At 37.4% G+C, this 22,911-nt stretch overlaps 1 protein-coding gene across 4 annotated transcripts in view; it reads right to left on the minus strand.

Moving 5' to 3' along the window:
- The window catches only part of LOC150084511 (lens epithelium-derived growth factor-like), a 316,821-nt gene extending 305,704 nt beyond the window's left edge, over window positions 1-11,117 (minus strand). For all 4 annotated transcript variants that reach the window (XM_090375260.1, XM_090375258.1, XM_090375259.1 and 1 more), the window contains exon 1: window positions 10,979-11,117. In XM_090375260.1, the coding sequence (XP_090231386.1) occupies window positions 10,979-11,053 (75 nt within the window). In that variant the 5' untranslated portion in view covers window positions 11,054-11,117. The remainder of the gene's footprint in view (window positions 1-10,978) is intronic.
- Window positions 11,118-22,911: the final 11,794 nt, after the last annotated feature.

The following is a 22,911-nucleotide window of genomic DNA, read 5'->3' on the forward strand; positions in this document are numbered from 1 at the left end:
CGATCCACAGTTTGGGAATACTGTACCACCTCGACAGACCGTTTGAGAGTGCCCAAATTTCTGACACTTATAACATCTTATTGGGTTTGGAATATACGGACAAATGCGGCAGTTCAAATACCTGGATTTCACTGATAAAGGTAGGTTTGGTGAACTAAACGTCAGTATGCTGCTGCAAGTTGGCCATCTTTCTCCAGCATAATTCTCTTCACTTGTGTCACCTTCTGATCCTGCAGTTCGTTCACAATTTCCTCCTTGGAGACACTCATTAGATCCCATTCTGAGATGACACTTTTGGAGGTACTGAGTGTAGCACGTAGTGACACCTTAAGTGGAATTTCACTGAATGTGGTAAGTTTGAGAAGGGACCCAGAGTGTTTGGAGCTGGTGGTCTCAACCAGTAGGTCACCAGATTTAAGACATCACAACATTCTTGGGAAACCTGCTACATTTGTCAGACATTTCTGTAAGAGAAATGGCGATCGATTGCCTATGGCTTGGTTCATTATGGAGTGTAGATCAGGAAACTTGGATGTTCTACTCAGGAAGTATCCCTTTTGGTCAGTTTTGTTGTCATCATGTTGGTGCAAATCAACTGAATTTAGATTTGCTGTCTGAATCAGAAGAAAGTTGTAATCTATATTTTGCTCCTTTTGGCCCTGGGGGTTTGCTTTACCACCCAGGTTTTCAACACTGCCATGGGAAGGCAGGGGCAGTGCTACAAGGTGACTAAGCAGCTAAGTTAGTTAGTTAGTACTTCCAGAAAAAGAAACAGAAAGGTGGCTTTCCTTTCTGGGCCTCTGCACACTTCTTGTGATGTGAAAGAGTTACTCTAATACACATATCAAGAAAATGTTAAAGCAAAAAACAGAATCTGTTCGCTGAAATGCTCTTGAGAGAAAATGCTTTCAGAAACGCTTAGCATCCGGGGCCAATCTCAGAGTAACAAGTGAATCACAATAGAAAAGTAGCTTGCTGAAAGAGCTGGGGAACAATTAAGTTAAATATAAGAAAATTGCCTGATTAGCAGGCTAAGTTTTATAGGCTAACTTAAAGATAAAGGAACTTATGCTTAAAGGAGCCTGAATAAATTAAATTATGAAGATTACTTTTTTCCCCCTTTCAGAGGTGGCACAAACTAGAGAACAAGTACTTAAATTGAGAGGACAGTAGTAAACTGAATATAAGAAAATTCCCTTTTAACAAAGGGTCTTTAAATATTGGAACAAATAATTGGCTAATACTGTAGAACAGAAAGTTAATGTTTATTTACAAGTGCTAAACAAACAGCTTGATGAAAGCAAGTGACATTTTTCAAAGCTTATACAAAATAAGCACATAAGCCTGGCTTCCTTCTATCACTCTGTCTACATTAATAATAAGAATAATAACACTTTTAATAAACAGATGGTAACAATGATTTGTCTACTAATTTGACCAGAGCATATAAATGCATTAACCTTTAAAACTTACATTTTTAAGTGTACAAAACAACCTGCATCAATTTCACATGAACACTACTATTAATGTAACTTCAAAAATATTAATTTAAATTAATAAACATTAATTATGGGAAACCTATAGCTGTTATTACAGGTTTTTATACTTCATACAGTAAAATCTACATTTTCCAGCAATTCACACTTTCCACAAACAAGTTTTCTGAAACTGGTACAGATGTCAAAATGTTTCATTTTCAAATTTAATTGTCTGGCATGTATATCTTTTTTCATTTTTGGATGTAATGTTCTAGTTATTTCAGTTTGTCTGCAGACACCAATTGCTATCATATTTGAATACATCTCTATTAGCTCTTGTACTAGTTGTTATATGAAATCCTTTCCCTTGATCTTTTTTTCCTGTCATTTCCTTGTAAATTATATTAGCAACGATGGGCAGCAAGATATAGAATGTTATAAAACACAAGAACAGACCACCCTTGTGAACCAAATTTTACAAAATATTTCCTAGACATTTGATCTGCAACATTAATTCCATATTTTGTATCAGTAAATAAAGGATTTTTGCTTTAAATTACGACCAACAGAAACAGATAACTTAGAAGGATGTTCTTATTTTTTACCCTTCATTAACAGTTAGCATACGACCATCATTCTTCCAAATGTTTTATATCATCATCATCATCAGCCATTTTCAATCCACTGCAGGATGAAGGCCTCTCCAGCAACTTTCCAGTTCCTTCTGTTTTGAGCACTGGCCATCCATTTACTACTCAAAAACTCATGAATTTCATCTATCCATCTCCGCCTTTGTCTTCCAGGTTTTCTTCTAGCTCCTCTTGGGTACCATTCTGTTATTTTCTTAGTCCATCTGTCATCATGTCTTCGAGCTATGTGTCCTGCCCAAGACCATTTTAGTTCTTTTGTTTTGATAAGAATGTCCTTTACTTGAGTTTGCTGCCTAATCCATGTGTTTCTCTTCTTATCTAACAGTCTGATTCCCAATATAATTCGTTCCATTCTTCGCTGTGTAGTTCTTAGCTTCTCTTCCATTCTTTTGGTGAGTGCCCAAGTTTCACTTCCATAAGTCATGGTGGGGAGTATACATTGATTCATTATTTTACGTTTCAGACAAACTGGGATATTGCTCTTCAGTATGTGACTATATTTCCTGAATGCTATCCATCCAAAATTTATTCTTCTCTTGACTTCCAGCCATTTATCATTATTACAGCTAATAACTTGTCCCAGATAAGTATATGACTCCACCTTTTCAATTACTGCTCCTTCAATCATTATTTCCCTTTCCGTGGCATACTTGTTCATCATTACTTTTGTTTTAGCCATATTCATCTTTAGTCCAAAATCCTTACTAACTGTGCATAACTGATTAAGATTTTCCTCTAATTCTTTGGGATCATGGCTTATGACCACAATGTCATCTGCAAATCGTAAATGGTTTAGGTACTCTCCGTTCACATTGACTCCTTTCTGCGACCAGTCTAATCTTCTGAAAGCTTCCTCAAGGGCAGCAGTAAACAGCTTCGGAGATACTGTGTCTCCTTGTCGAACTCCTTTCTCGATTTTAAATTTGCTGCTGTCTTTGTCTAGTCTAATAAAAGATGTAGCACTCTCATATATTTTCTTCAAAATCATAATATATGGAGTATCTATGCCTTGTCTTTCCAGTGCCCGAAACATTGCCTTATGCTGTATGGAGTCAAATGCCTTTTCATAATCCACAAATGCCAGGCTTAATGGTGTTTTATATTCATTTGCTTTCTCCATTAGCTGTGATATTACGTGAAGGTGATCCATAGTTGAGAATCCTGTCCTAAAGCCAGCTTGCTGTTTCGGTTGATTCTCATCAAGTATTCTTTCTAATCTGTTAGTAATGACCCTTGTGAACAACTTGTGGATATGGGATAACAAGCTAATTGGTCTATAATTTCCAATTTCTGATTTATCTCCTTTCTTATGCAGCAAAACTATGATTGCATTATTCCACTGCTTAGGCATCACACCTTTTCTAATGCACTTTGTGAAGAGCCTTGCCAGTTTTTGTGTTATGTCTCTTCCTCCCAATTTTAACAACTCTACAGTAACTTCGTCTTCCCCCGGGGCTTTCCGATTCTTCATTTTCTTCAATGCATGTTCTACCTCATCAGGAAGAATATCGGGTATGTCGTATGTGTTGCTACTTTGCAATCCATCTTCCCCACTGCTGGTATCATTCCCTCGCTCCTTGTATAATTCTCTATAGTAGTCTTCTGCTATTTGAATTATGCCTTCTCTGCTGTTTATAAGTACACCATCGCTTTTCTTCAGTTTCAGTATCATTTGTCTTTCTGTATTACTGCTCATGGCTGCTGATTTAAATCCTTTGTTTTCCCTTAATGCTTGTTCTACTTTTCTTGTGTTAAATCTTCTTATTTCCTCTCTGAGTCTCTTTCTAATGGCTTTGCCTAACTCAGTATACTCAATTTTCTCCCTGTCAGTGTTTTTCTTGCTCTTCATTTGTCGTCTTTGGTTCATCATGACAAGTGTTTCTTGACTAATTTTTTCTTCTTTGAATTTCTGTTTCCCTATAGGTTTCTTGGGCTTTATCACTTTCAGAAAGTTGTAATATTCCTCGTCGATATCTTGGTCCTGAGCAGTCTGCAGAAGCTCAAACTTGTTCTTAAGTTCCAGTACATACTGCTTTTTCTCCTCCTCTGTTATTTCAAAGACCTTTGTATTATTTACTCGAGTCAGTTTTTTCCTTTCCTTTCCTACATCTATATCAAGTGTACATCTTACCATTCTGTGATCACTTCCAACATTAACCTTATTCAGGACGGTAACATCATTCACAATATGTCTTCTGTTAGTGAGGATGAAGTCGATTTCATTAGTTGTTAATCCATTTGGACTCTTCCATGTCCACTTTCTGTTCACCCTTTTCTTGAAAAAAGTGTTCATTACTGACATTCCTTGAGATTCTGCAAATTCCACAAGTCTTTCACCTCTTTTACTTCTTTCACCAATTCCAAAATTTCCTATAGTTCCTCTTTCTTCGCTGTTTTGCCTTTTTCCAACCTTAGCATTGAAGTCCCCCATAATAATAATGTAGTGGGTTTTCTGCTCATCTAGAAGACTCAATTTCAGTGTACATTTCTTCAACCTCTTCATCATCATGGCTCGATGTTGGTGCATAAATCATTATAATCTTTAGCTTGTACCTCTTAGTCTTGACACCCTTGGTGATGTACTTCTGAATTCCAAAATGTTGTTTTTAAAATCTTTATGGACCAGAAACCCAACTCCACCTTCACTCCTTTCACTGTTTCCATTGGTGTACAGCAGATTTCCACTTGATAAACTTATAAATGACTCATTTCTTCTTGTTTCTGTAATGTTTTATATAAGTTATCTTTTATATAAGTTTATATAAGTTGTTTCTGTTAATGTTTTATATAAGTGATCCTTATTTTTATTTTTTAGCAAAATATGGAACTTCCTTTATAAAATGATTCCATATTGCCACCACAGTGGCATTTTTGGTTACTAACAGTGCCACCATGCATCAAAAGCCTGTGGCTTCCTACCACCATTTGGCTAATACTAATATTATTTCTACTTGGTATTTCTATTTTGTTTTAGGGCTCTGAGGTCTGCAGTATCACATCTGTGGAAAGCAGTTGATCATCTAAGGAATTTCATCTTTACCTAATATGGAAAGCTACTCAAAGGACACTTAAAACTGGATGTGCTAAAAGGACACTTAAAACTGGATGTGCTAAAAGGACACTTAAAACTGGTTGTGCTAAAAGGACACTTAAAACTGGATGTGCTAAAAGGACACTTAAAACTGGATATCCTAAAAGGACACTTAAAACTGGATCCTTCACCTGCATTACGAGTCACTACTGAAGGCACCGTGACGGCCTTGCTGGCAGTCACAGTGCTTTCAGTAGTATTTTCTGTGCATAAATGTGTACCAGACAGGAGTCAACAATTTTATTTCCATTTCTGAATCTGCTACTACATCCCTCAATCTGAGGTTAATATTCAATGTTCTGCCAATATAACTAGTGATTAAGTTATATTGGTGGTTACCTTCTAATAATGCCTCAACTATTCTAAATACTTCAGCACTTCAAGTGTAGTTATTTGGTTCATTATCTTATCATTTGTTTTATTATCATTATTACCATTGGTTTCTAAATCCTGCACTTGCACATTGAAACAAGCAAGAGTAAAGAGCTAACTCATGCTTTACAAGTTACTACCCAAATTGTAGCATGTACCAATCTGTTTATGTAGCAAACCATCATCCTTCAGTCAATAAGCCGAAGCACTGATGTAGTATTTTCCATTTTTTAAGGCTAAAAAAATGGAGTGATCAGGAAAGGATACAGCAGGTTAGAATGTAATACAATCTGTTTATGTAGCAAACCACCAACTTGTTCAAACCTTCCAACAACTGATTATTCCTTAGCTGAATGCAAATTTCCACACATCTATTCTGTAGCCATCCTTTTCCGATTTAAGTTTATGCCCCTAGTGTATTTTTTCTCAGAAAGAGTACAGATGTCATTAGCATTCAATTAACTTAACCCTTTTTAAAGCCTTATACATCTCAATTAGGTCACCCTACCAATGCCTGGTTTCAGGCAACTGCAATTTATAGAACCCCAATCTTTCTTGGTAAGAATATCCTTTTGTGTCCTCAACTAATATCTTTGCTTGCCTCTGCACCCTTCCTAAAACAGGGTTTCCAAAGCTGTATGCAGTGTTCCTGATGTGGCTTTAGAACTGCTTTATACAATGGCATAATCACCCCTTTGTCCCTGCTAGCAAGGTTCCTATATCATTGATAAAACCACATGAGCTGTTCTAGCAACCTGTTTGCATTGCAGTGAGAATTTCATGTAAGACTACAATTATCCCTATGTTTTGTTCACTAAAAATTTCACCTCAGAATAAAAGTTTTTTTACGGTTCTAGAGGGAAATTTTGCACTCCACTCACAAGGAGAAATTTATTAGAAAGTTACGTGATTATTTACTGCTATTTGTGAACAAGATTAGTAACAGATGACACAGAGTATCTGAGTCTCTCAATTCATATGTGAAACATCAGGGTGATATAACATCCACTGAACGAATTTTAGATTGCCATACTTGTAAACAAGACATCAACTTACATCAATTTGTATTCCATAAATATGCTACTTTAAAGAAATTTAAGTAATCCAAAAATGTATTGCATTATCTGATAAACCAGACTGTGGGAGTTTAGTGAAGCAAATGAGTGAAACGTTTGGCATCAGTTCAAGTGTGTGTGCGCACGCGCACGCAAGCCCATGCACCGTATATTATGGAAGTGAAAAAAAATTTTTTTTATTTTTTACTGAACTGCACAATATAATATATTTCCATGTACTGTGTGTCATCTTTCTCTAAACTTAAATTATTAATAAATAAATAATCATTTACTGTCAAAAATACAGCAAAGTCCTTCAGTCAATAAGCTGAAGCACTCATGTAGTATTTTCCACATTTTTTTAAGGCTTTAATATAGCTAACTGAAATTAGAAAATTAAGTGATCAGGAAAGGATATAGCAGGTAAGAATGTAATACACTTATAATTATTTTATAACTATACATTAAAATAGTATTTGAAGTTGCCCACAAAAATGTAAGCCAACAGAACAAGCACTGGCAACTTTTCAGAAGTGGTGTGCCAGGTTTGTTCTTGTACAGAAGTTCAAGTCCAAAGTCTATTCTGATGTGAGTTGTCTTATGAAAATGATCACAATTGCAGAAACCATGGAAACTGCATGGAAGGATATAACCTGATGTCATTTTACAAAACTGGTTGTATATACAGGAGAAATATGTTTAGGGAGGAAAGTAATCAAAGTTTTTTTAATGAAACTAACTGGAAATTTCACACTTCTGTATTTGTAGAAACTTTCATGGCAATGTCTTGCTGGAATGATTAATGAAACTGATACATGCTGGCATCCAGGGCAGTCTTCGTGCTATCTTCAGAACTGGCATTATGGGTTGCCAACCAATAAACACTAACATGAAGTATTATTCATACTACAGTAGAGACAAAATATATAAACTTCTCATAGTGTCTCCTGAGTAGCACTAAAAGAATCATGAGAGTTTTCGAAATTAGTATTCACAGTAATATTACCAAACCTACAAAAAAGCATGCAGCTATCAGCTATTATCCATTCACAGTTAAACTCCAAACTTAACTTTTTATTCTTCACTTATTCCTCCTGTTCCACAGAACAAGTTTCTCAATACTGTATGTATTTCATGAAATTTTGAAATTGTTTTTCTTTTAATTTCCTTATGGTTCCCAACTCTAAATCCATACATTGTAAAATTTCAAACAACCTAATGTGTTTAATTACTATTTATAAAAATGTGGGGGGAGGGTGCAAATCTAGAAAGATTAGAAACTTCTGGTTTAAGCTGTTCATAACAGAGATATGTCAGTTCAAAATAAAAGTTCATAGAATAAAACATGAAATGTAATAAGTCAAAAAGTGCTTATAACATATTCAATAAACCATCCAGATAAAACATAATTAAAATTGTAACAGGTAAGAATATAACAAGTCATAAAGATGAGCATAAAAAGACCAAGAAATGTAAAACAGAATTTGGAAATATCAGTTAATTCAATGTCTTATAATCTATTAACTAGTCAAAGGCAATTAACAACAAAAATGTCTGTTTCATACAATTAAAGTAAACACATGCAGAAGAAACAACACACACACAGCATTTCAGTGCTAAGTATATATGTACTTACCACTGAAATGAAAACATAATATCTGTTTAATAGACTGCAGTAGTAGTAGTAGAGGGATGTGAAGCAAGAGTATGAGCTTATGAGCATATTCATCAGCCAAAAAAAAAATAAAATAAAATTAACAATTTCACACAACCATTCCCCCTAAAAATTTTTTTCAGTTCCTCCTTGAATTTATTTAAGCTACCAACTTCCATAACGACAGATGGCAGTTTTTCCCAGCAATTGACTACCCGCTGGCTAAAGGCAAATTTCCACACATCCATTCTACACCTGTCTTTCCTCAATTTGAATTTATGTCCCCTCAGGTTCGTAATCTGAGCAAGCAGAAGAAACCCACCAGAATTTAGCGTGCTCAACCCATTCAAGGCCTTATACAGCTCAATCAGATCACCTCGCAGGTACCTAGTCTGCAGCTGCTGCAAGTTAGAGCACTTAAGCCTTTCTTCGTTAAGAGGACCCCTCTGTTCCTTCACCTGTTGCATATTCACCATCACCTTCACCTGTTGCACATGCTCAAGGAACAGTACATCCTTCCTAAAATGAGGCCTCCAGACAAAGGGTGATTATACAGAGGGATAATCACCTTCTCCCTACTAGCAAAATTCCCATACATCATTGACAATACCCTATAAGCTGCTCTGAATTGCTCAGAAAACTTCATATCTGACTGCACAATTACTCCCAGGTCTTTTTCTACCACATAAGTGTAGTACCACACAGCTGGTACATTTCTCTGGGATTACTTCTACCCATATGCAGTACTTTGCATTTGTCAATGTTAAACTTCAGTTGCCACTTCTCAGCCCATCTTCCCAAATATTCTAGATCCTCTTGCAGTATCACACTGCCATTACTGACATTAACAACCCTGCCAACCTTGGTATCATCTGCAAACTTCGACACTAAGCCTGATATATACCTTCATCAATATCACTGATAAATATACAAAACAACAGTGGACTCAACACCGAACCCTGTGGGACTTCACTAATAACATTAGTCCACGAAGAGCAGCGCCCATTGATTACCACTCTGTCTTCTCCCACTCAACCATCCTTTTATCTATTGTAACAACTTACCCATAATACCATTCTGCTCCAATTTCTACAGTAGTCTTGCATGCGCAAGAGTGTTAAAAGCTTTCCTGAAATCCAAGTATATGATATCGAAATTATTTTTTGCATCCAGTTCCTTTGTAATCACGTCATAATATCCAATCAAATTTGTCAGACAAGACTTTCCCTTAACAAACTCATGCTATGTCTGAATTAATGCTGCAGTCTTGTCTAGATGATCCTGCAATGCATATTTAACCAGTGACTCCATTATTTTACTCAGAACAGAAGTTAAACTAACTGGTCTGTAATTACTTGATCCCCCTTTGTGAATTGGGGATACATTTGCACATCTTCAGTGCATAGAGACCTCCCCTAGGTCCAAGGATGCTCTCATAATTATGGCTAAGGCTTTGCTTAGTTCCTTTGCCACCTCCTTTAATATAACTGGATAGATCCCATCCACCCAGGTGCCTTTCTTAGGTTTAACTTCAACAATTTCTCCTCCACTTTTCTCTCAGTTATTACAAAATCATTAAGCACCCTGCTAGGTCCAAGGATGCTCTCATAATTATGGCTAAGGCTTTGCTTAGTTCCTTTGCCACCTCCTTTAATATAACTGGATAGATCCCATCCACCCAGGTGCCTTTCTTAGGTTTAACTTCAACAATTTCTCCTCCACTTTTCTCTCAGTTATTACAAAATCATTAAGCACCCTGCTACAATTTGATAACTGTTTAATCAGTTAATCAGTCGGTTCATGCTACGTAAACCGACTGATTATTCTTGATGCCATCAATTTATTATATCCTATCTAAAAAGGTGTAAGCACAGAATAATTACAAAAGAAACCTTGACAAAAAATAAAAATGGAGGAAAAATAAATATTAAAAAAACAGTATCAGTTACATATATCACGGAGAAGAAAATTTTATATTATATTATCCCTTTATTGGCAAATATGTTTAAAAACAGAAAAATATGTAATATATAAAAATGTGTCTGGCTACATCCCAAGGTTTGTTTTTGTGTGTATATATATACACACTTCAATTATACACATTTAACTGTTGCTAATGCAATGTCTTAAAAAGTAGTCTTTGATGAATTCAGATAAACGTTTACTTTCTAAAATACGACACGAATTTATATATTTTCTGTAACTGTGCATCCTCAAAAGATTACTACTGTTGAAAGCAACACAGGCATCCTGAAAACTACCATATATCACTCGTCACTTCACCGTACCGTATTTGTTTATTCATAGTAAAAATATCTGGCAGTTTGATTGTACAGAAGGAAGGAATAAAACTAACTTTATAAGAAAATGAAGGAAAACCCAGAACAGTTAATACACACCTAAAAAGCGGGAACTTCGCACGTGAACAGTAAAAGTTTCATGTATTATAATATATATTATATCATAAAGATGCATCGGACTATTTTAATATATTTTAAAAGACAATGAATTACCACATAACATTCAAAACTTTTTTTTTTTTTTTGGCTGAAAACTTTTCCATAGTAAGCTTCACATTCCAGACGCAACTCCATTACAAAGAGGCTTAAAGTACGACTCATAGCTCCTGATAAAACTACGCAATTACAATTAGAATAAATTTTGCCAAATATACTTACCCGAGCTGGCCAAGGAGGATATCCTCTTACTTTGGCAAAAACCAGATCATAGGGTTTAAATCCAACTTGTTCCATTACTCAAAATTGAAATCAAGATTTAAATCAAACGCGGTTTCAGCGGTATACGACTTGCTTTCAAAGCAAATCGAAGCGGAAATGGCGTTATGGTAGGTAAAAGATGATTGGTTGCAGCCTTAAAGACCTAATGTTACTTCCGTTTTTAAAGAATTATATAAAAATATAATATATAATTATATGAAAGTAAAAAAAAAAAAAATCATGTTAAAATTAAAAATAATGATTTCAAATTATTTAAGGAATCAATTACACAAATTCCATGGACGGATATAACCAGTGTAAAAAAACTATCCTTCAAATTACCTTAAGGCACTAAATGAAAACCATGTGGTTGGGAAAAAAAAAAAAAAAAAAAAAAGCTTTTTCATATCTGCCTCTCATTAGCCTAAATGACATATAAGCTTAACAGAAAAGAGCCCTATTAAGTATTAGTATAAGTAGTGGCAAATGATGTAAGAAAGCAAGATAAAGAGCATCAGCCTAAACAAAAAAAAAAAAAAAACTTCCCACATCACCTGTACATCATCTACATTAGTTTCCCCAGTTCTTCCTTGAATTTATTCAAACTACACCTCTATAACAACAGATGACAATTTGTTCCAACAATCAACCACCTGCTGGCCTAAGCAAATTTCTGCACATCTATCCTTCCTCATTTTCAATTTATACCATCTCATTTGTGTAATCTGAACAAGAGGAAGAATGCCAGTAGCATTGGGCTTGCTCAATGCATTCAAAATTTAAATACTTGAATCAGATCACATGGCTGATGGTTAGTCTCCTGATGCTGCAATTTGCAGAACTGAAGCCTCTCTTGGTAAGACCACCCTTTTGTTCCCTTCACTAATCTCACTGCCCTTCTCTGTGCACATTCCAGCAGATAAAAAAGTGGCCTCCAGACATGTATGCAGTACTCAAGATGTGGCCTGACCATTGTCTTCTATAATGGGATAATCGTGTCACTATTTCTTCTAGAAAAAGTTCTGTATATAGCATTGCCAAAACATCATGAGCTCCCCTAACAACCTATCTACACTCACAATGAATTTCATATCTAACTGCACAATTCCTTCAGGTCTTTTCATTTTCCACAACTTAAGTGTAGTACCATGATGTGGTTACAAAGGAGCTGGATGCAAAAAATAATCTTGATATGATATACTTGGATTTCAGGAAAGCTTTTTACACTGTTGTGCACAGAAGACCACTGTACAAATTGGAGCAGTATGGTATTATGGGTAAGTTGCTAAAATGGATAAAAGGTTGGTTGAGTGGGAGAAGACAGCGAGCGGAAATCAATGCTCTTCGTGAACTAATATTATTAGTGGGGTCCCACAGGGTTCGGTGTTGGGTCCATTGTTGTTTTGTATATTTATCAGTGATATTGATGAAAGTATATCTGGCTTAGTGTCGAAGTCTGTAGATGATACAAAGGTTGGCAGGGTTGTTAATGGCAGTGTGTTACTACAAGAGGATATAGAAAATTTGGGCAGATGGGCTGAGAAGCGGCAACTGAAGTTTAACATTGACAAATGTTAAACTTCAGTCCTTCCTTCTAGAGTTTATGTATGTAAACTCTAGAAGGAAGGAAGGGAATGAATCAGATTGGTCCACTGGATATCGATGGTTCAACTATTGACGATCCTGCTTGGGTGGCTAACAAACTAAATGAGGATTTTGCATCTACATTCACACATGAGGAGATATTCAGGGAGGGGAATGCCAGAGGTGAACTAAACTCTGTCTATAATTAAAAGTTAAACTAACAGGTCTATAATTACTTCTGTCACCCCAGGGCGTCATAAGTAATTATAGACCTGTTAGTTTAACTTCTGTTCCAGAGAAATTAATGGAGGCACTGGTTAAAGAAGCACTGCAGGATCATTTAGACCAGACTTTAGTTATTGCTCGGACACAGCATGGGTTTGTTAAGGGGAAGTCTTGTTTGACCAATTTGATTGGATACAATGATGTGGTCACAAAGCAACTGGATGCAGAGAATAACTTTGATATCATATATTTAGATCTTAGAAAGGTTTTGATACTGTTGCACATGGAAGACTGCTGCACAAATTGGAGTAATCAATGGACACTGCTCTTTGTGAACTAATGCTATTAGTGGAGTCATTCAGTGTTCAGTCCATTGTTGTTTTCTGTATTTATAAATGATATTTATGATGGTATATCAGGCTAATGTCCAAGTTTGCAGATGATACGAAGGTTGGCAGGGTTGTTAATGACACTAATGACAGTATGCTGCTGCAACAGGATCTAGAAAAGTTGAGCAGATGGTCTGAGAGGTGGCAAATGAAGTTTAACATTGACAAATGTAAAATACTACATATGGGAAGCAATAACCCCAGAATCTGTGGTACTACACTGACAATGGTAGAGAATGAAAAGGACCTGGGGGTAATTGTGCAGGCAGATATGAAGTTTTCTGAACAGTGCAGACGGTCTGCAAGACTAACTCATGGTGTCTTGCCAATGATATACAGGAATTTTTCTAGCAGGAATAAGGAGGTGATTATCCCCTTGTATAAGGTGATGGTCAGGCCACACCTTGAGTACTGTATACAGGTCTGGAGGCCTCATTTTAATATATAAGGTGTTTATATATATATAAACGTAGACGAGTGGTCAGGAGTGCAAGTGCAATTGCACACACTCTTTGAGTGGACCGGGGTTCAAGCCCGTGACTGCTAAATATGATTAACAATTGTATTGATTGATTTACTGTAAACTCCACTGTAGAGTTTACAGTAAATCAATCAATACAATTGGTGCTCTTTGAGTGGACCGGGGTTCAAGCATGTAATTGTGAACTCCACTGGTCATACCAGAATATAAACAAAAACATTAATATAAAACTGTCATTCTAATACACATTGTTTTGATTTTTAGTTCTTGATTAATTTTTTTATTATATTAAACACTTATCGCAGATCAATCTGGCACTTTCTCGAATGTAAACATTTTAGAATACCAGTTTGATTCTAATGTGAAAACCCTTCAGATAGATTTTTCACTATTATTAACTAATGGATTAGCAAGTTTGTGGAAATTTTAAATTAACAGCATATTATATCTATAAATATGCTGCTATATTATGGAAATAGTGTTTTTATTTATTTTTGGCTGGTCGGCTTAGCGTTATGTAAGCTTTGCTTTCTTCATTATGTTGTCAATACTAATATTAACTTAAAAAAAAAAACCAGCAAGACACAGAACAGAAATTAGTGAAAAATAGTGATCGTGGCTGAGTTAGTAAGTAAGGTCAAGTAAGGGTTACTCGTGCCGTATGTCCAAATCCAGGTCCAGTGGATTTGGTTCAATAGAGTCAAATCACTGCGAATTCAAATGTGTATACAAGGGGAGGTTTAAGTCAACACTTTCCCCCCCTTAAGTCAACACTTTCTGGCACGATCCATCATCTCTTGTAAACGCTCAAACAAAATTCAAAAGATTTTGACCCAAAGCAGTTGTTGATTGCATCCAACACAACATTATCATTGTCAAATTTCTATCCCTTCATGTCCTTTTTGAGATATGGAAATAAAAATAGTCCAGTGAGTAGGGAGGATGCTTTAATAGCTCGAACCCACAGTCACACTGTTTTGCCAGATTTATATAATGTGTGAGCCAGTGCATTGTCACGATGCACAATGACTCCTATGGCCAATTTCTGTGCCTGCCTCATGAGCTTCAATTCTCGCAAAAACATCTCAGTAGGTTAGAATAATACTTGGCATTGATAGTGGCATCTCGTTCCAGGAAATCAACCATGATTACTCCTACATCCAAGAATATGGATACAATGACTTTCCCAGCTAACCTCTGAACTTGAAACTGTTTAGGAGTGGGGGAGGTAGAAGAGGATGCTTCCACTGTTTCGATTGTTCTTTTGTTTCAGGGTCAAAGTGGTGCACCCATGTTTTGTCCATGGTGATATTCCATTACCACAATGTAGCTCCAAAATCATTGTCATGTGTAGCTGCACAATCATATGACAATGCCTCCCTCTTTTCCACTTCCATCTGATCTGCATTCAGTACTTTAGGGACACACCTTGAAGAAACCTTCATTCCTAAAACATTATTATTATTAGCCATATGCAAGGAAGCCTGAGGCATATGCTGCACCAGCCAAAAAAAAATTCCCGAGTTACCCGGAGAGAGAGAGAGAGAGAGAGAGAGAGAGAGAGAGAGAGAGTGTCAGAAGTAGAAAGGAATCACCAAGAAAGAGAAGAATGATGATATCCAGCTCAGGACCCTGGGTGTGCTAAGCCCATACTCACCAGATGTGAGCCCCTGGGGATGATTCACCACTATATTGTGATCTCGCTTAAAGGAGATGTTGAATATTGTCTCGGTGTGCTTCAGTATTATTCTGCAGTCTTGCATGATCAGGTCATCGGTGGCATACACATTTGCAGTCAACACGGTAACAGGCCTTCCATTGTGGGGAGAAAAACTGGATTCATCAATCCAGTTTTTGACTATAGCATATAAAGGACAAGATTCCCCTAATGGTTACCGCATGTCTTCATGAATTTCTTTCTGTGACATTCCCTTTAATGAAGGCACTCAGTAACTTGTTGTTGTTGTTATTTGGTTTTTAGGAGCATTAGCAACTAAGGCCATATTGCTCCAGGATATGCGGTGGTCATTCCCTGACCTTTCCGCATGCTCCATATTTTGTTGGTGACGGGCTCGCACTCAGTAACTGCATGGTGCTTAATTTTCTCAAACGTCACCATCTTCATTTACTTTTCACTCTTCAACACCCCCTGTAGAGGGGGAAGAATATAGTTGCAAACCTGAAATGTTTTGTGAACACACAAGAAGAGTTGCAGCACAGATTGGCAATATTATCTTTCATGAATACCTTTTCAATCTATATTGGGCTAAAAACTTTTCAACCCCTTCCCCTCAGTACTTCTATAATCACAAGCTGGACACTTGCAAAAACATAATTAGGACTTTTTACACCTATGGCCAAATGATAGAAATGTGTCCTTATTTTCATAAAAATAATTAAATTATCACATATATTAATTATTTTTATGATTAATATTCATTAATATTTTTGAATTGTATTTTAGAATTTTGAATAAAGTCAGTTCTAGGGATGAAGTAGACAAGAACAACAGACTTCAATGGGAAAAATCTTGGAGACAAATATTGAAAGTGCAATTCAGAGACATTATATAGAAACAAAAATAAGGAAACCTGGGAAAATCTAGGACACATGGACTTGTTGCCAAAACAACTTCATAGACTAGGGAAAATCATGTTTAACTAACTTGGATAACTATTTTAGTAGTAGTAGTAGTAGTAATTGTAAATGATTCAAGAAAGCAAGCTCATATAGCATCAGCCAAAAAAAATAAACTACACAGTTCACCCATCGGTACCCTCCAAGAATTTATGAAGTCATCCTTAAATTTATTCACCCCATCCACTTCCACAACAACAGATGGAAGCCAGTTCCAACAATCAATCAACTGCTGGCTGAAGGCAAACGTCCACACATCTATCCTGCAACCATCCTTCCTCAACTTGAATTTACGCCTCCTCATGGGTGTAGTCTCAGCAAGCGGAAGAATGCCATTAACATTCAGCTTACTCAATCCATTCAAGGATTTAAACACCTCAATCAGCTCTTCCCATAGGTGCCTAGTCTTGAGACTGAAATTTCAAAAACTGAAGCCTTTCTAGGTAAGAGCAACCATTTTTCATTTCATCAGTCTTTACCACCTTTCTCAGCAACTGTTCCAGCAGATCGACATCCTTCCTAAAGTGAGGCTTCCAGACCTGTATGCAATACTCATCCAAGAAATCCACAAAAGTCTTTCTAGTCTATGAGTGACCAACCCACAAATGCCAGTCAACATCTGAAAAATTAAAATCCCCCATTATGAGATATTCTGATTTGCTGGCCCACTCTATTTCCTGTGTAGCTGTTTGGTATGCTCATCGCTGTCATTAGGCCAATAACACACCTCCTACTCTCAATTTTCTTTTCCCAGTGCTTATATCACACCAAACTGGCTCAACGTTGCATTCATGACCCATATCAACTGATTGGACTGTCTTAGATTTAATATGCTTCTTAACTAAGAGCATAACCCCTCCACCTTTCCTATCTCTCCTTCTTGTATATATTGTATATCCCATATTCAAATTCAGCATCATTTATGTCTGAGTGATACTATGTCTTTGCTATCCCTACAATGTCTGCATTTTATGACTTAATCAGTACTTCAAATTCATTAAGTTTATTTACAACACTCCTAGCATTAGTGCACATGCAAGTTTTGATGCTGTTACCATGAGTTGGATGTAGGGAAAAATTTTGACATAGTTTATTTGGATTAAAGCAAGGCATTTGACCCAATCCCTTATGAGAGGTTAACATTTTAACTGGAACATGTTGAAATCACAAAAAAAAAAATTCTAAGATGGATCTCAGGATGGCTGCAGGACAGAAGGCAGAGTTAATGGATGTAATTAATGGATATTAATGGAGGTTGTAATTAATGGATATTCTTCAGATTGGTATAATATCAGAATTAGGATCCTCCAAGAATTCGTTCATGGACATTGTTGTTTCTGATTTTGAAATACGATATCAAAATTTAAGGTTGGTGTAAAGACTGAGAAAGCAGTTAATAATTAGTGCGAAACAGCACTCCTTCATGATCACTTGAACAGGTTTCATGGCTGGTCAGAAACGTTGCAGCAATGTTTTAAAGCAGCAAAATGCATGGTCTTACAATTAGTGAATAGCTAGCCCAACACTTATGATTTATCGAATAACAGTCTGTAGTGAGATTTGCAAGAATATTTCAACATTGCAAGAATATTTGCTGATGCTATCGAGGCAGTGTTAGGTGGGTTGGAAAACTGCTAGCTTGTGAGGAGACAAAGACTAATAGATTAACCGTAGCCACTGGCAGAGGTGAAAGAGATTCTTGCACTGCTTCTATTGGAATAAGCAGAAGTCTGAAAAACAAGATGCAGGATATTTCAGAGACTGCTGGGAGTCATTGCGGTACAAGTAAACACATGGGTTTTGTTAGGGTAGCTAAGAATAGACACAGGTGCATGTATACTTGCATGTACACCAATGCTAAGAGTTTAGTAAATAAATTTGATGAATTTGAGGTATTCCTCAAAGCATCAAAGGCGGATATTGTTGGGATATCAGAGACATGGTGTCACACAGATATAAGGAATGCAGAACTGGAATTTGGGGAGAAAACATCTAAAGAAAGGACAGACAGGATAGGGAGGGAGGAGGGGTTATGCTATTAGTTAAGAAACACATAAAATCCAAGGAAGTGAAGCCAGTCGACATCACTGGACAGTGCAGTGTTGAGTAGTTTGGTGTGACATAAGCATTGGGAGATCAAAATTGAGAGTAGGAGTGTGCTATAGGCCTAATGACTCTGATTGGTATAATAACAAACTGTACAGGGAAATAGAGTGGGCCAGTAAATCAGAGAGTCTTATAATGGGAGATTTTAATTTCCCAGATATTGACTGGAATTTGTCGGTTGGTCACTCACACACTAGCAAGGCTTTTGTGGATTTATTCGATGATTGTTTTCTACATCAGCATGTTCGGGAGGCAACTAGAGGGAGTAATACTCTTGATTTGACTATCAGTAGTGATACTTCATGCATTTAAAATCTGCATATAAATGAACCACTAGGTGGCAGTGATCACAGTGTGCTCAAGTGGAATTTACTCAAAGAGGTAACTACCATTAGGGGTAAAGGGAAGGGTTATTGCTTTCGTAAAGGCGACTACGATGGACTGAGACAGTATTTAAATTCTATACAGTGGGACCAACCGATGATGTTACCAACAGCAAATTCAAAATGGGAAGCATTCAAAGAACTTATCTTGGAAGCTACTAGGCTTTACATACCAACTAAGAAATATTGTTCAAGGTTTAGGCCTAAATGGATGTCAGACGAACTAATGAGACATATGGCAGAGAAGAAAAATGCATGGGAAGCCTATGATAGATACAAGTTGATCTGTAACCAAGTTACAAAGGAGGTTAGGCAGATTACGAGAAATCTTTGGCAAGGGATGCAAAGAAAAACAGCAAAGAGTTCTTTACTTACGTAAACTCTAGAAGGAAGGGGATGAATCAGATTGGTCCACTTGATAGCGATGGGTCAACTGTTGATGATCCTGCTCAGGTAGCTAACAAACTAATTGAACATTCTGCATCAACATTCACACATGAGGAGTTATTCAGCAAGGGGAATGCCAGAGGTGTATTCAACTCTGGCAGTAAGGTAGTATCTTGTAATAACTGAGAGTAAAGTGGTGGAGAAATTGTTGAAGATAAACACAAGAAAGGCACCTGGGGTGGATGGAATGTATCCAGTTATATTAAAGGAGGCAGCAAAGGAAGTAAGCAAACCCTTAGCCATAATTATGAGAGCTTTCTTGGACTCAGGGGAGGTACCCACAGACTGGAGATGTGCAAATGTGACCCCAATTCACAAAGGAGGATCAAAGACTGACACAAGTAATTATAGACCTGTGAGTTTAACTTCTGTTCCAGGAAAATTAATGGAGGCACTGGTTAAAGAAGCACTGCAGGATCATCTAGACAAGACTTCAGTTATAGCTCGGACAGAGCATGGTTTTGTTAAGGGAAGTCTTGCCTGACCAAATTGATTGGATACTATGATGCAGTCACAGAAGAACTGGATGCAGGGAATAACTTTGATATTATATACTTGGATCTTAGACAGACTTTTGATACTGTTGCACATGGAAGACTGCTGCACAAATTGGAGCAGTGTGGCATTGGAGGCAAATTGCTGCTATGGATAAAGGGGTGGTTGAGGGGGAGTAGAGAGAGAGTGCTAATCAATGGACACTGCTCATCGTGGACTAATGTTATCAGTGGAGTCCCTCAGGGTTCAGTGTTGGGTCCATTATTGTTTTCTTTATTTATAAATGATATTGATGATGGTATATCAACCTTAATGTCCAAGTTTGCAGACGATATGAAGGTTAGCAGGGTTGTCAAGGACACTACTGACACTATGCTGCTGCAACAGGATCTGGAAAGGTTGAGCAGATGGGCTAAGAGGTGGCAAATGAAGTTTAACATTGACAAATGTAAAGTACTATGGGAAACAGCAACCCCAGAGCAACATATCAACTCTGTGGTACTACACTGACAGTGGTAGAGAATGAAAGGGACCTGGGGGTGGTTGTGCAGGCAGATATGAAGTTCTCTGAGCAGTACAGATAGGCTGCAAGAGTAGCTCATGGTGTATTGTCAATGATACATAGGAATTTTTCTAGCAGGGATGAGGAGGTGATTATTCCCTTGTATAAGGCAATGGTCAGGCCACACCTAGAGTACTGTATACAGGTCTGGAGGCCTCATTTCAAGAAGGATGTAGAGCTGCTGGAACGAGTACAGAAAAGGGAACAAAGGGGTGCTCTTACGAAGAAAGGCTTAAGTTTTGCAAATTACAGTGTCTGGAGACTAGACACCAGCGAGGTGATCTGATAGAGGTGTATAAAGCCTTGAATGGTTTGAGCATGCTCAATGCTTAGCATTAGCATTAGCATTAGTAGAGGCATTTGATGCAAGAAAGCAAGCTTATGCAGCATCAGCCAAAAAAAAAAAAAAAAAAAACCCACTTCCACTTCACCCCCCGGGGCGCCTCCGTAGCCAGGTGGGAAGGAGCAGCAGTGCGTAGCACACGCTTCTTGATTAGACCGGGGTTCGAGCCCGTCACCACCAAATACGGAGGATGCGGAAAGGTCAGGGAATGACGACCGCATATCCCGGAGCAATATGGCCTTAGTTGCTAATGCTCCTAAAAACCAAACAACAACAACAACAACTTCACCCCTCTGTTCATTCAAAATACCTGTCCAGCTGAGCCTTAAACTTATTTAGGCTATCAACCTCCACCACAAGGGATGGAAGTCTGTTCCACCAACCAACTACCCGCTGGCTAAAGGCAAATTTCCGCACGTCTATCCTACATCTGTCTTTCCTCAATTTGAATTTATGCCCTCTCAGGTGATTTTTCTGAGCTAGAGGAAGAATCCCATCAGCATTGAGCATGCTTAAACCATTCAAGGCTTTATACACCTCTATCAGATCACCTCGCTGGTGCCTAGTCTCCAGACACTGTAATTTGCAAAACTTAAGCCTTTCTTCGTAAGAGCACCCCTTTGTTCCATTCACTAATCTTTTTGCCCTTCTCTGTACTCGTTCCAGCAGCTCTACATCCTTCTTGAAATGAGGCCTCCAGACCTGTATACAGTACTCTAGGTGTGGCCTGACCATCGCCTTATACAATGGAATAATCACCTCCTTATCCCTGCTGGAAAAATTCCTGTATATCATTGACAATACTCCATGAGCTACTCTTGCAGCCCGTCTGCACTGCTCAGAGAACTTCATATCTGCCTGCACAACCACCCCCAAGTCCCTTTCATTCTCTACCACTGTCAGTGTAGTACCACAGAGTTGATACGTTGCTCTGGGGTTGCTGTTTCCCATGTGTAGTACTTTACATTTGTCAATGTTAAACTTCATTTGCCACATCTCAGCCCATCTGCTCAACCTTTCCAGATCCTGTTGCAGCAGCATAGTGTCAGTAGTGTCCTTGACAACCCTGCCAACCTTTGTATCGTCTGCAAACTTGGACATTAAGCCCGATATACCATCATCAATATCATTTATAAATACAGAAAACAATAATGGACCCAACACTGAGCCCTGAGGGACTCCACTAATAACATCAGTCCACGATGAGCAGTGTCCATTGATTACCACTATCTGTCTTCTCCCCCTCAACCACCCCTTTATCCATAGCAGCAATTTGCCTCCAATGTCACACTGCTCCAATTTGTGTAGCAGTCTTCCATGTGCAACAGTATCAAAAGCCTTTCTAAGATCCAAGTATATAATATCAAAGTTATTCCCTGCATCCAGTTCTTTTGTGACTGCATCATAGTATCCAATCAAGTTGGTCAGGCAAGACTTCCCCTTAACAAAACCATGCTGTGTCTGAGCTATAACTGAAGTCTTGTCTAAATGATCCTGCAGTGCTTCTTTAACCAGTGCCTCCATTAATTTTCCTGGAACAGAAGTTAAGCTCACAGGTCTATAATTACTTGTGTCAGCCTTTGATCCTCCTTTGTGAATTGGGGTCACATTTGCACATTTCCAGTCTATGGGTACCTCCCCTGAGTCCAAGGAAGCTCTCATAATTATGGCTAAGGGTTTGCTTACTTCCTTTGCTCAATGAACTGAACAAGCTCAATGCTATCAGCATTGAGCTTGTTCAGTGCAGATGGCATTCTGATGACCATCTTAAAGTCTGGGCCATCTCTAAAATCTCCAGGAGGCTTCAGATTACAAGGTAAAATCATTATCTCATAATCAGAAAAAAAAAAAAAAACTGTGTTTTGGTTTGTCTATAAACATACAAAACCATGCCATCTTATCATCTCAAAAAGAAGGCTAGCTGAGAAATATTTTTCAGAAATATTTCTGGCCAAACAATTCTAAATGCATCAAAATAGATTCTCAAGTTTATATTTAGGGAGTCTATTTTAATGAGAAATTCTTCCTTAATACGTGTCTCCAACAACTCAAAACCTCCTCTCTTAAAAAAAACATGGCTATTAAGACATGTTAATAATAATTCTAGTTCATGTTAATAATTCAGCTGCTATCCAAAAATTCATCGTAATGTTCGATTATTCTTTCATTTTACATGGCTCTCAAGTTTAGTCTAGTACTGCCCATAACAATCTGAAGAACTTTCTAGTGGTAGAGTATCAGC

This window comes from Mastigoproctus giganteus, chromosome 6 (assembly GCF_048544385.1).
Source record: "Mastigoproctus giganteus isolate SK-2022 chromosome 6, ASM4854438v1, whole genome shotgun sequence".
Taxonomy (NCBI): Eukaryota; Metazoa; Arthropoda; class Arachnida; order Uropygi; family Thelyphonidae; genus Mastigoproctus; species Mastigoproctus giganteus.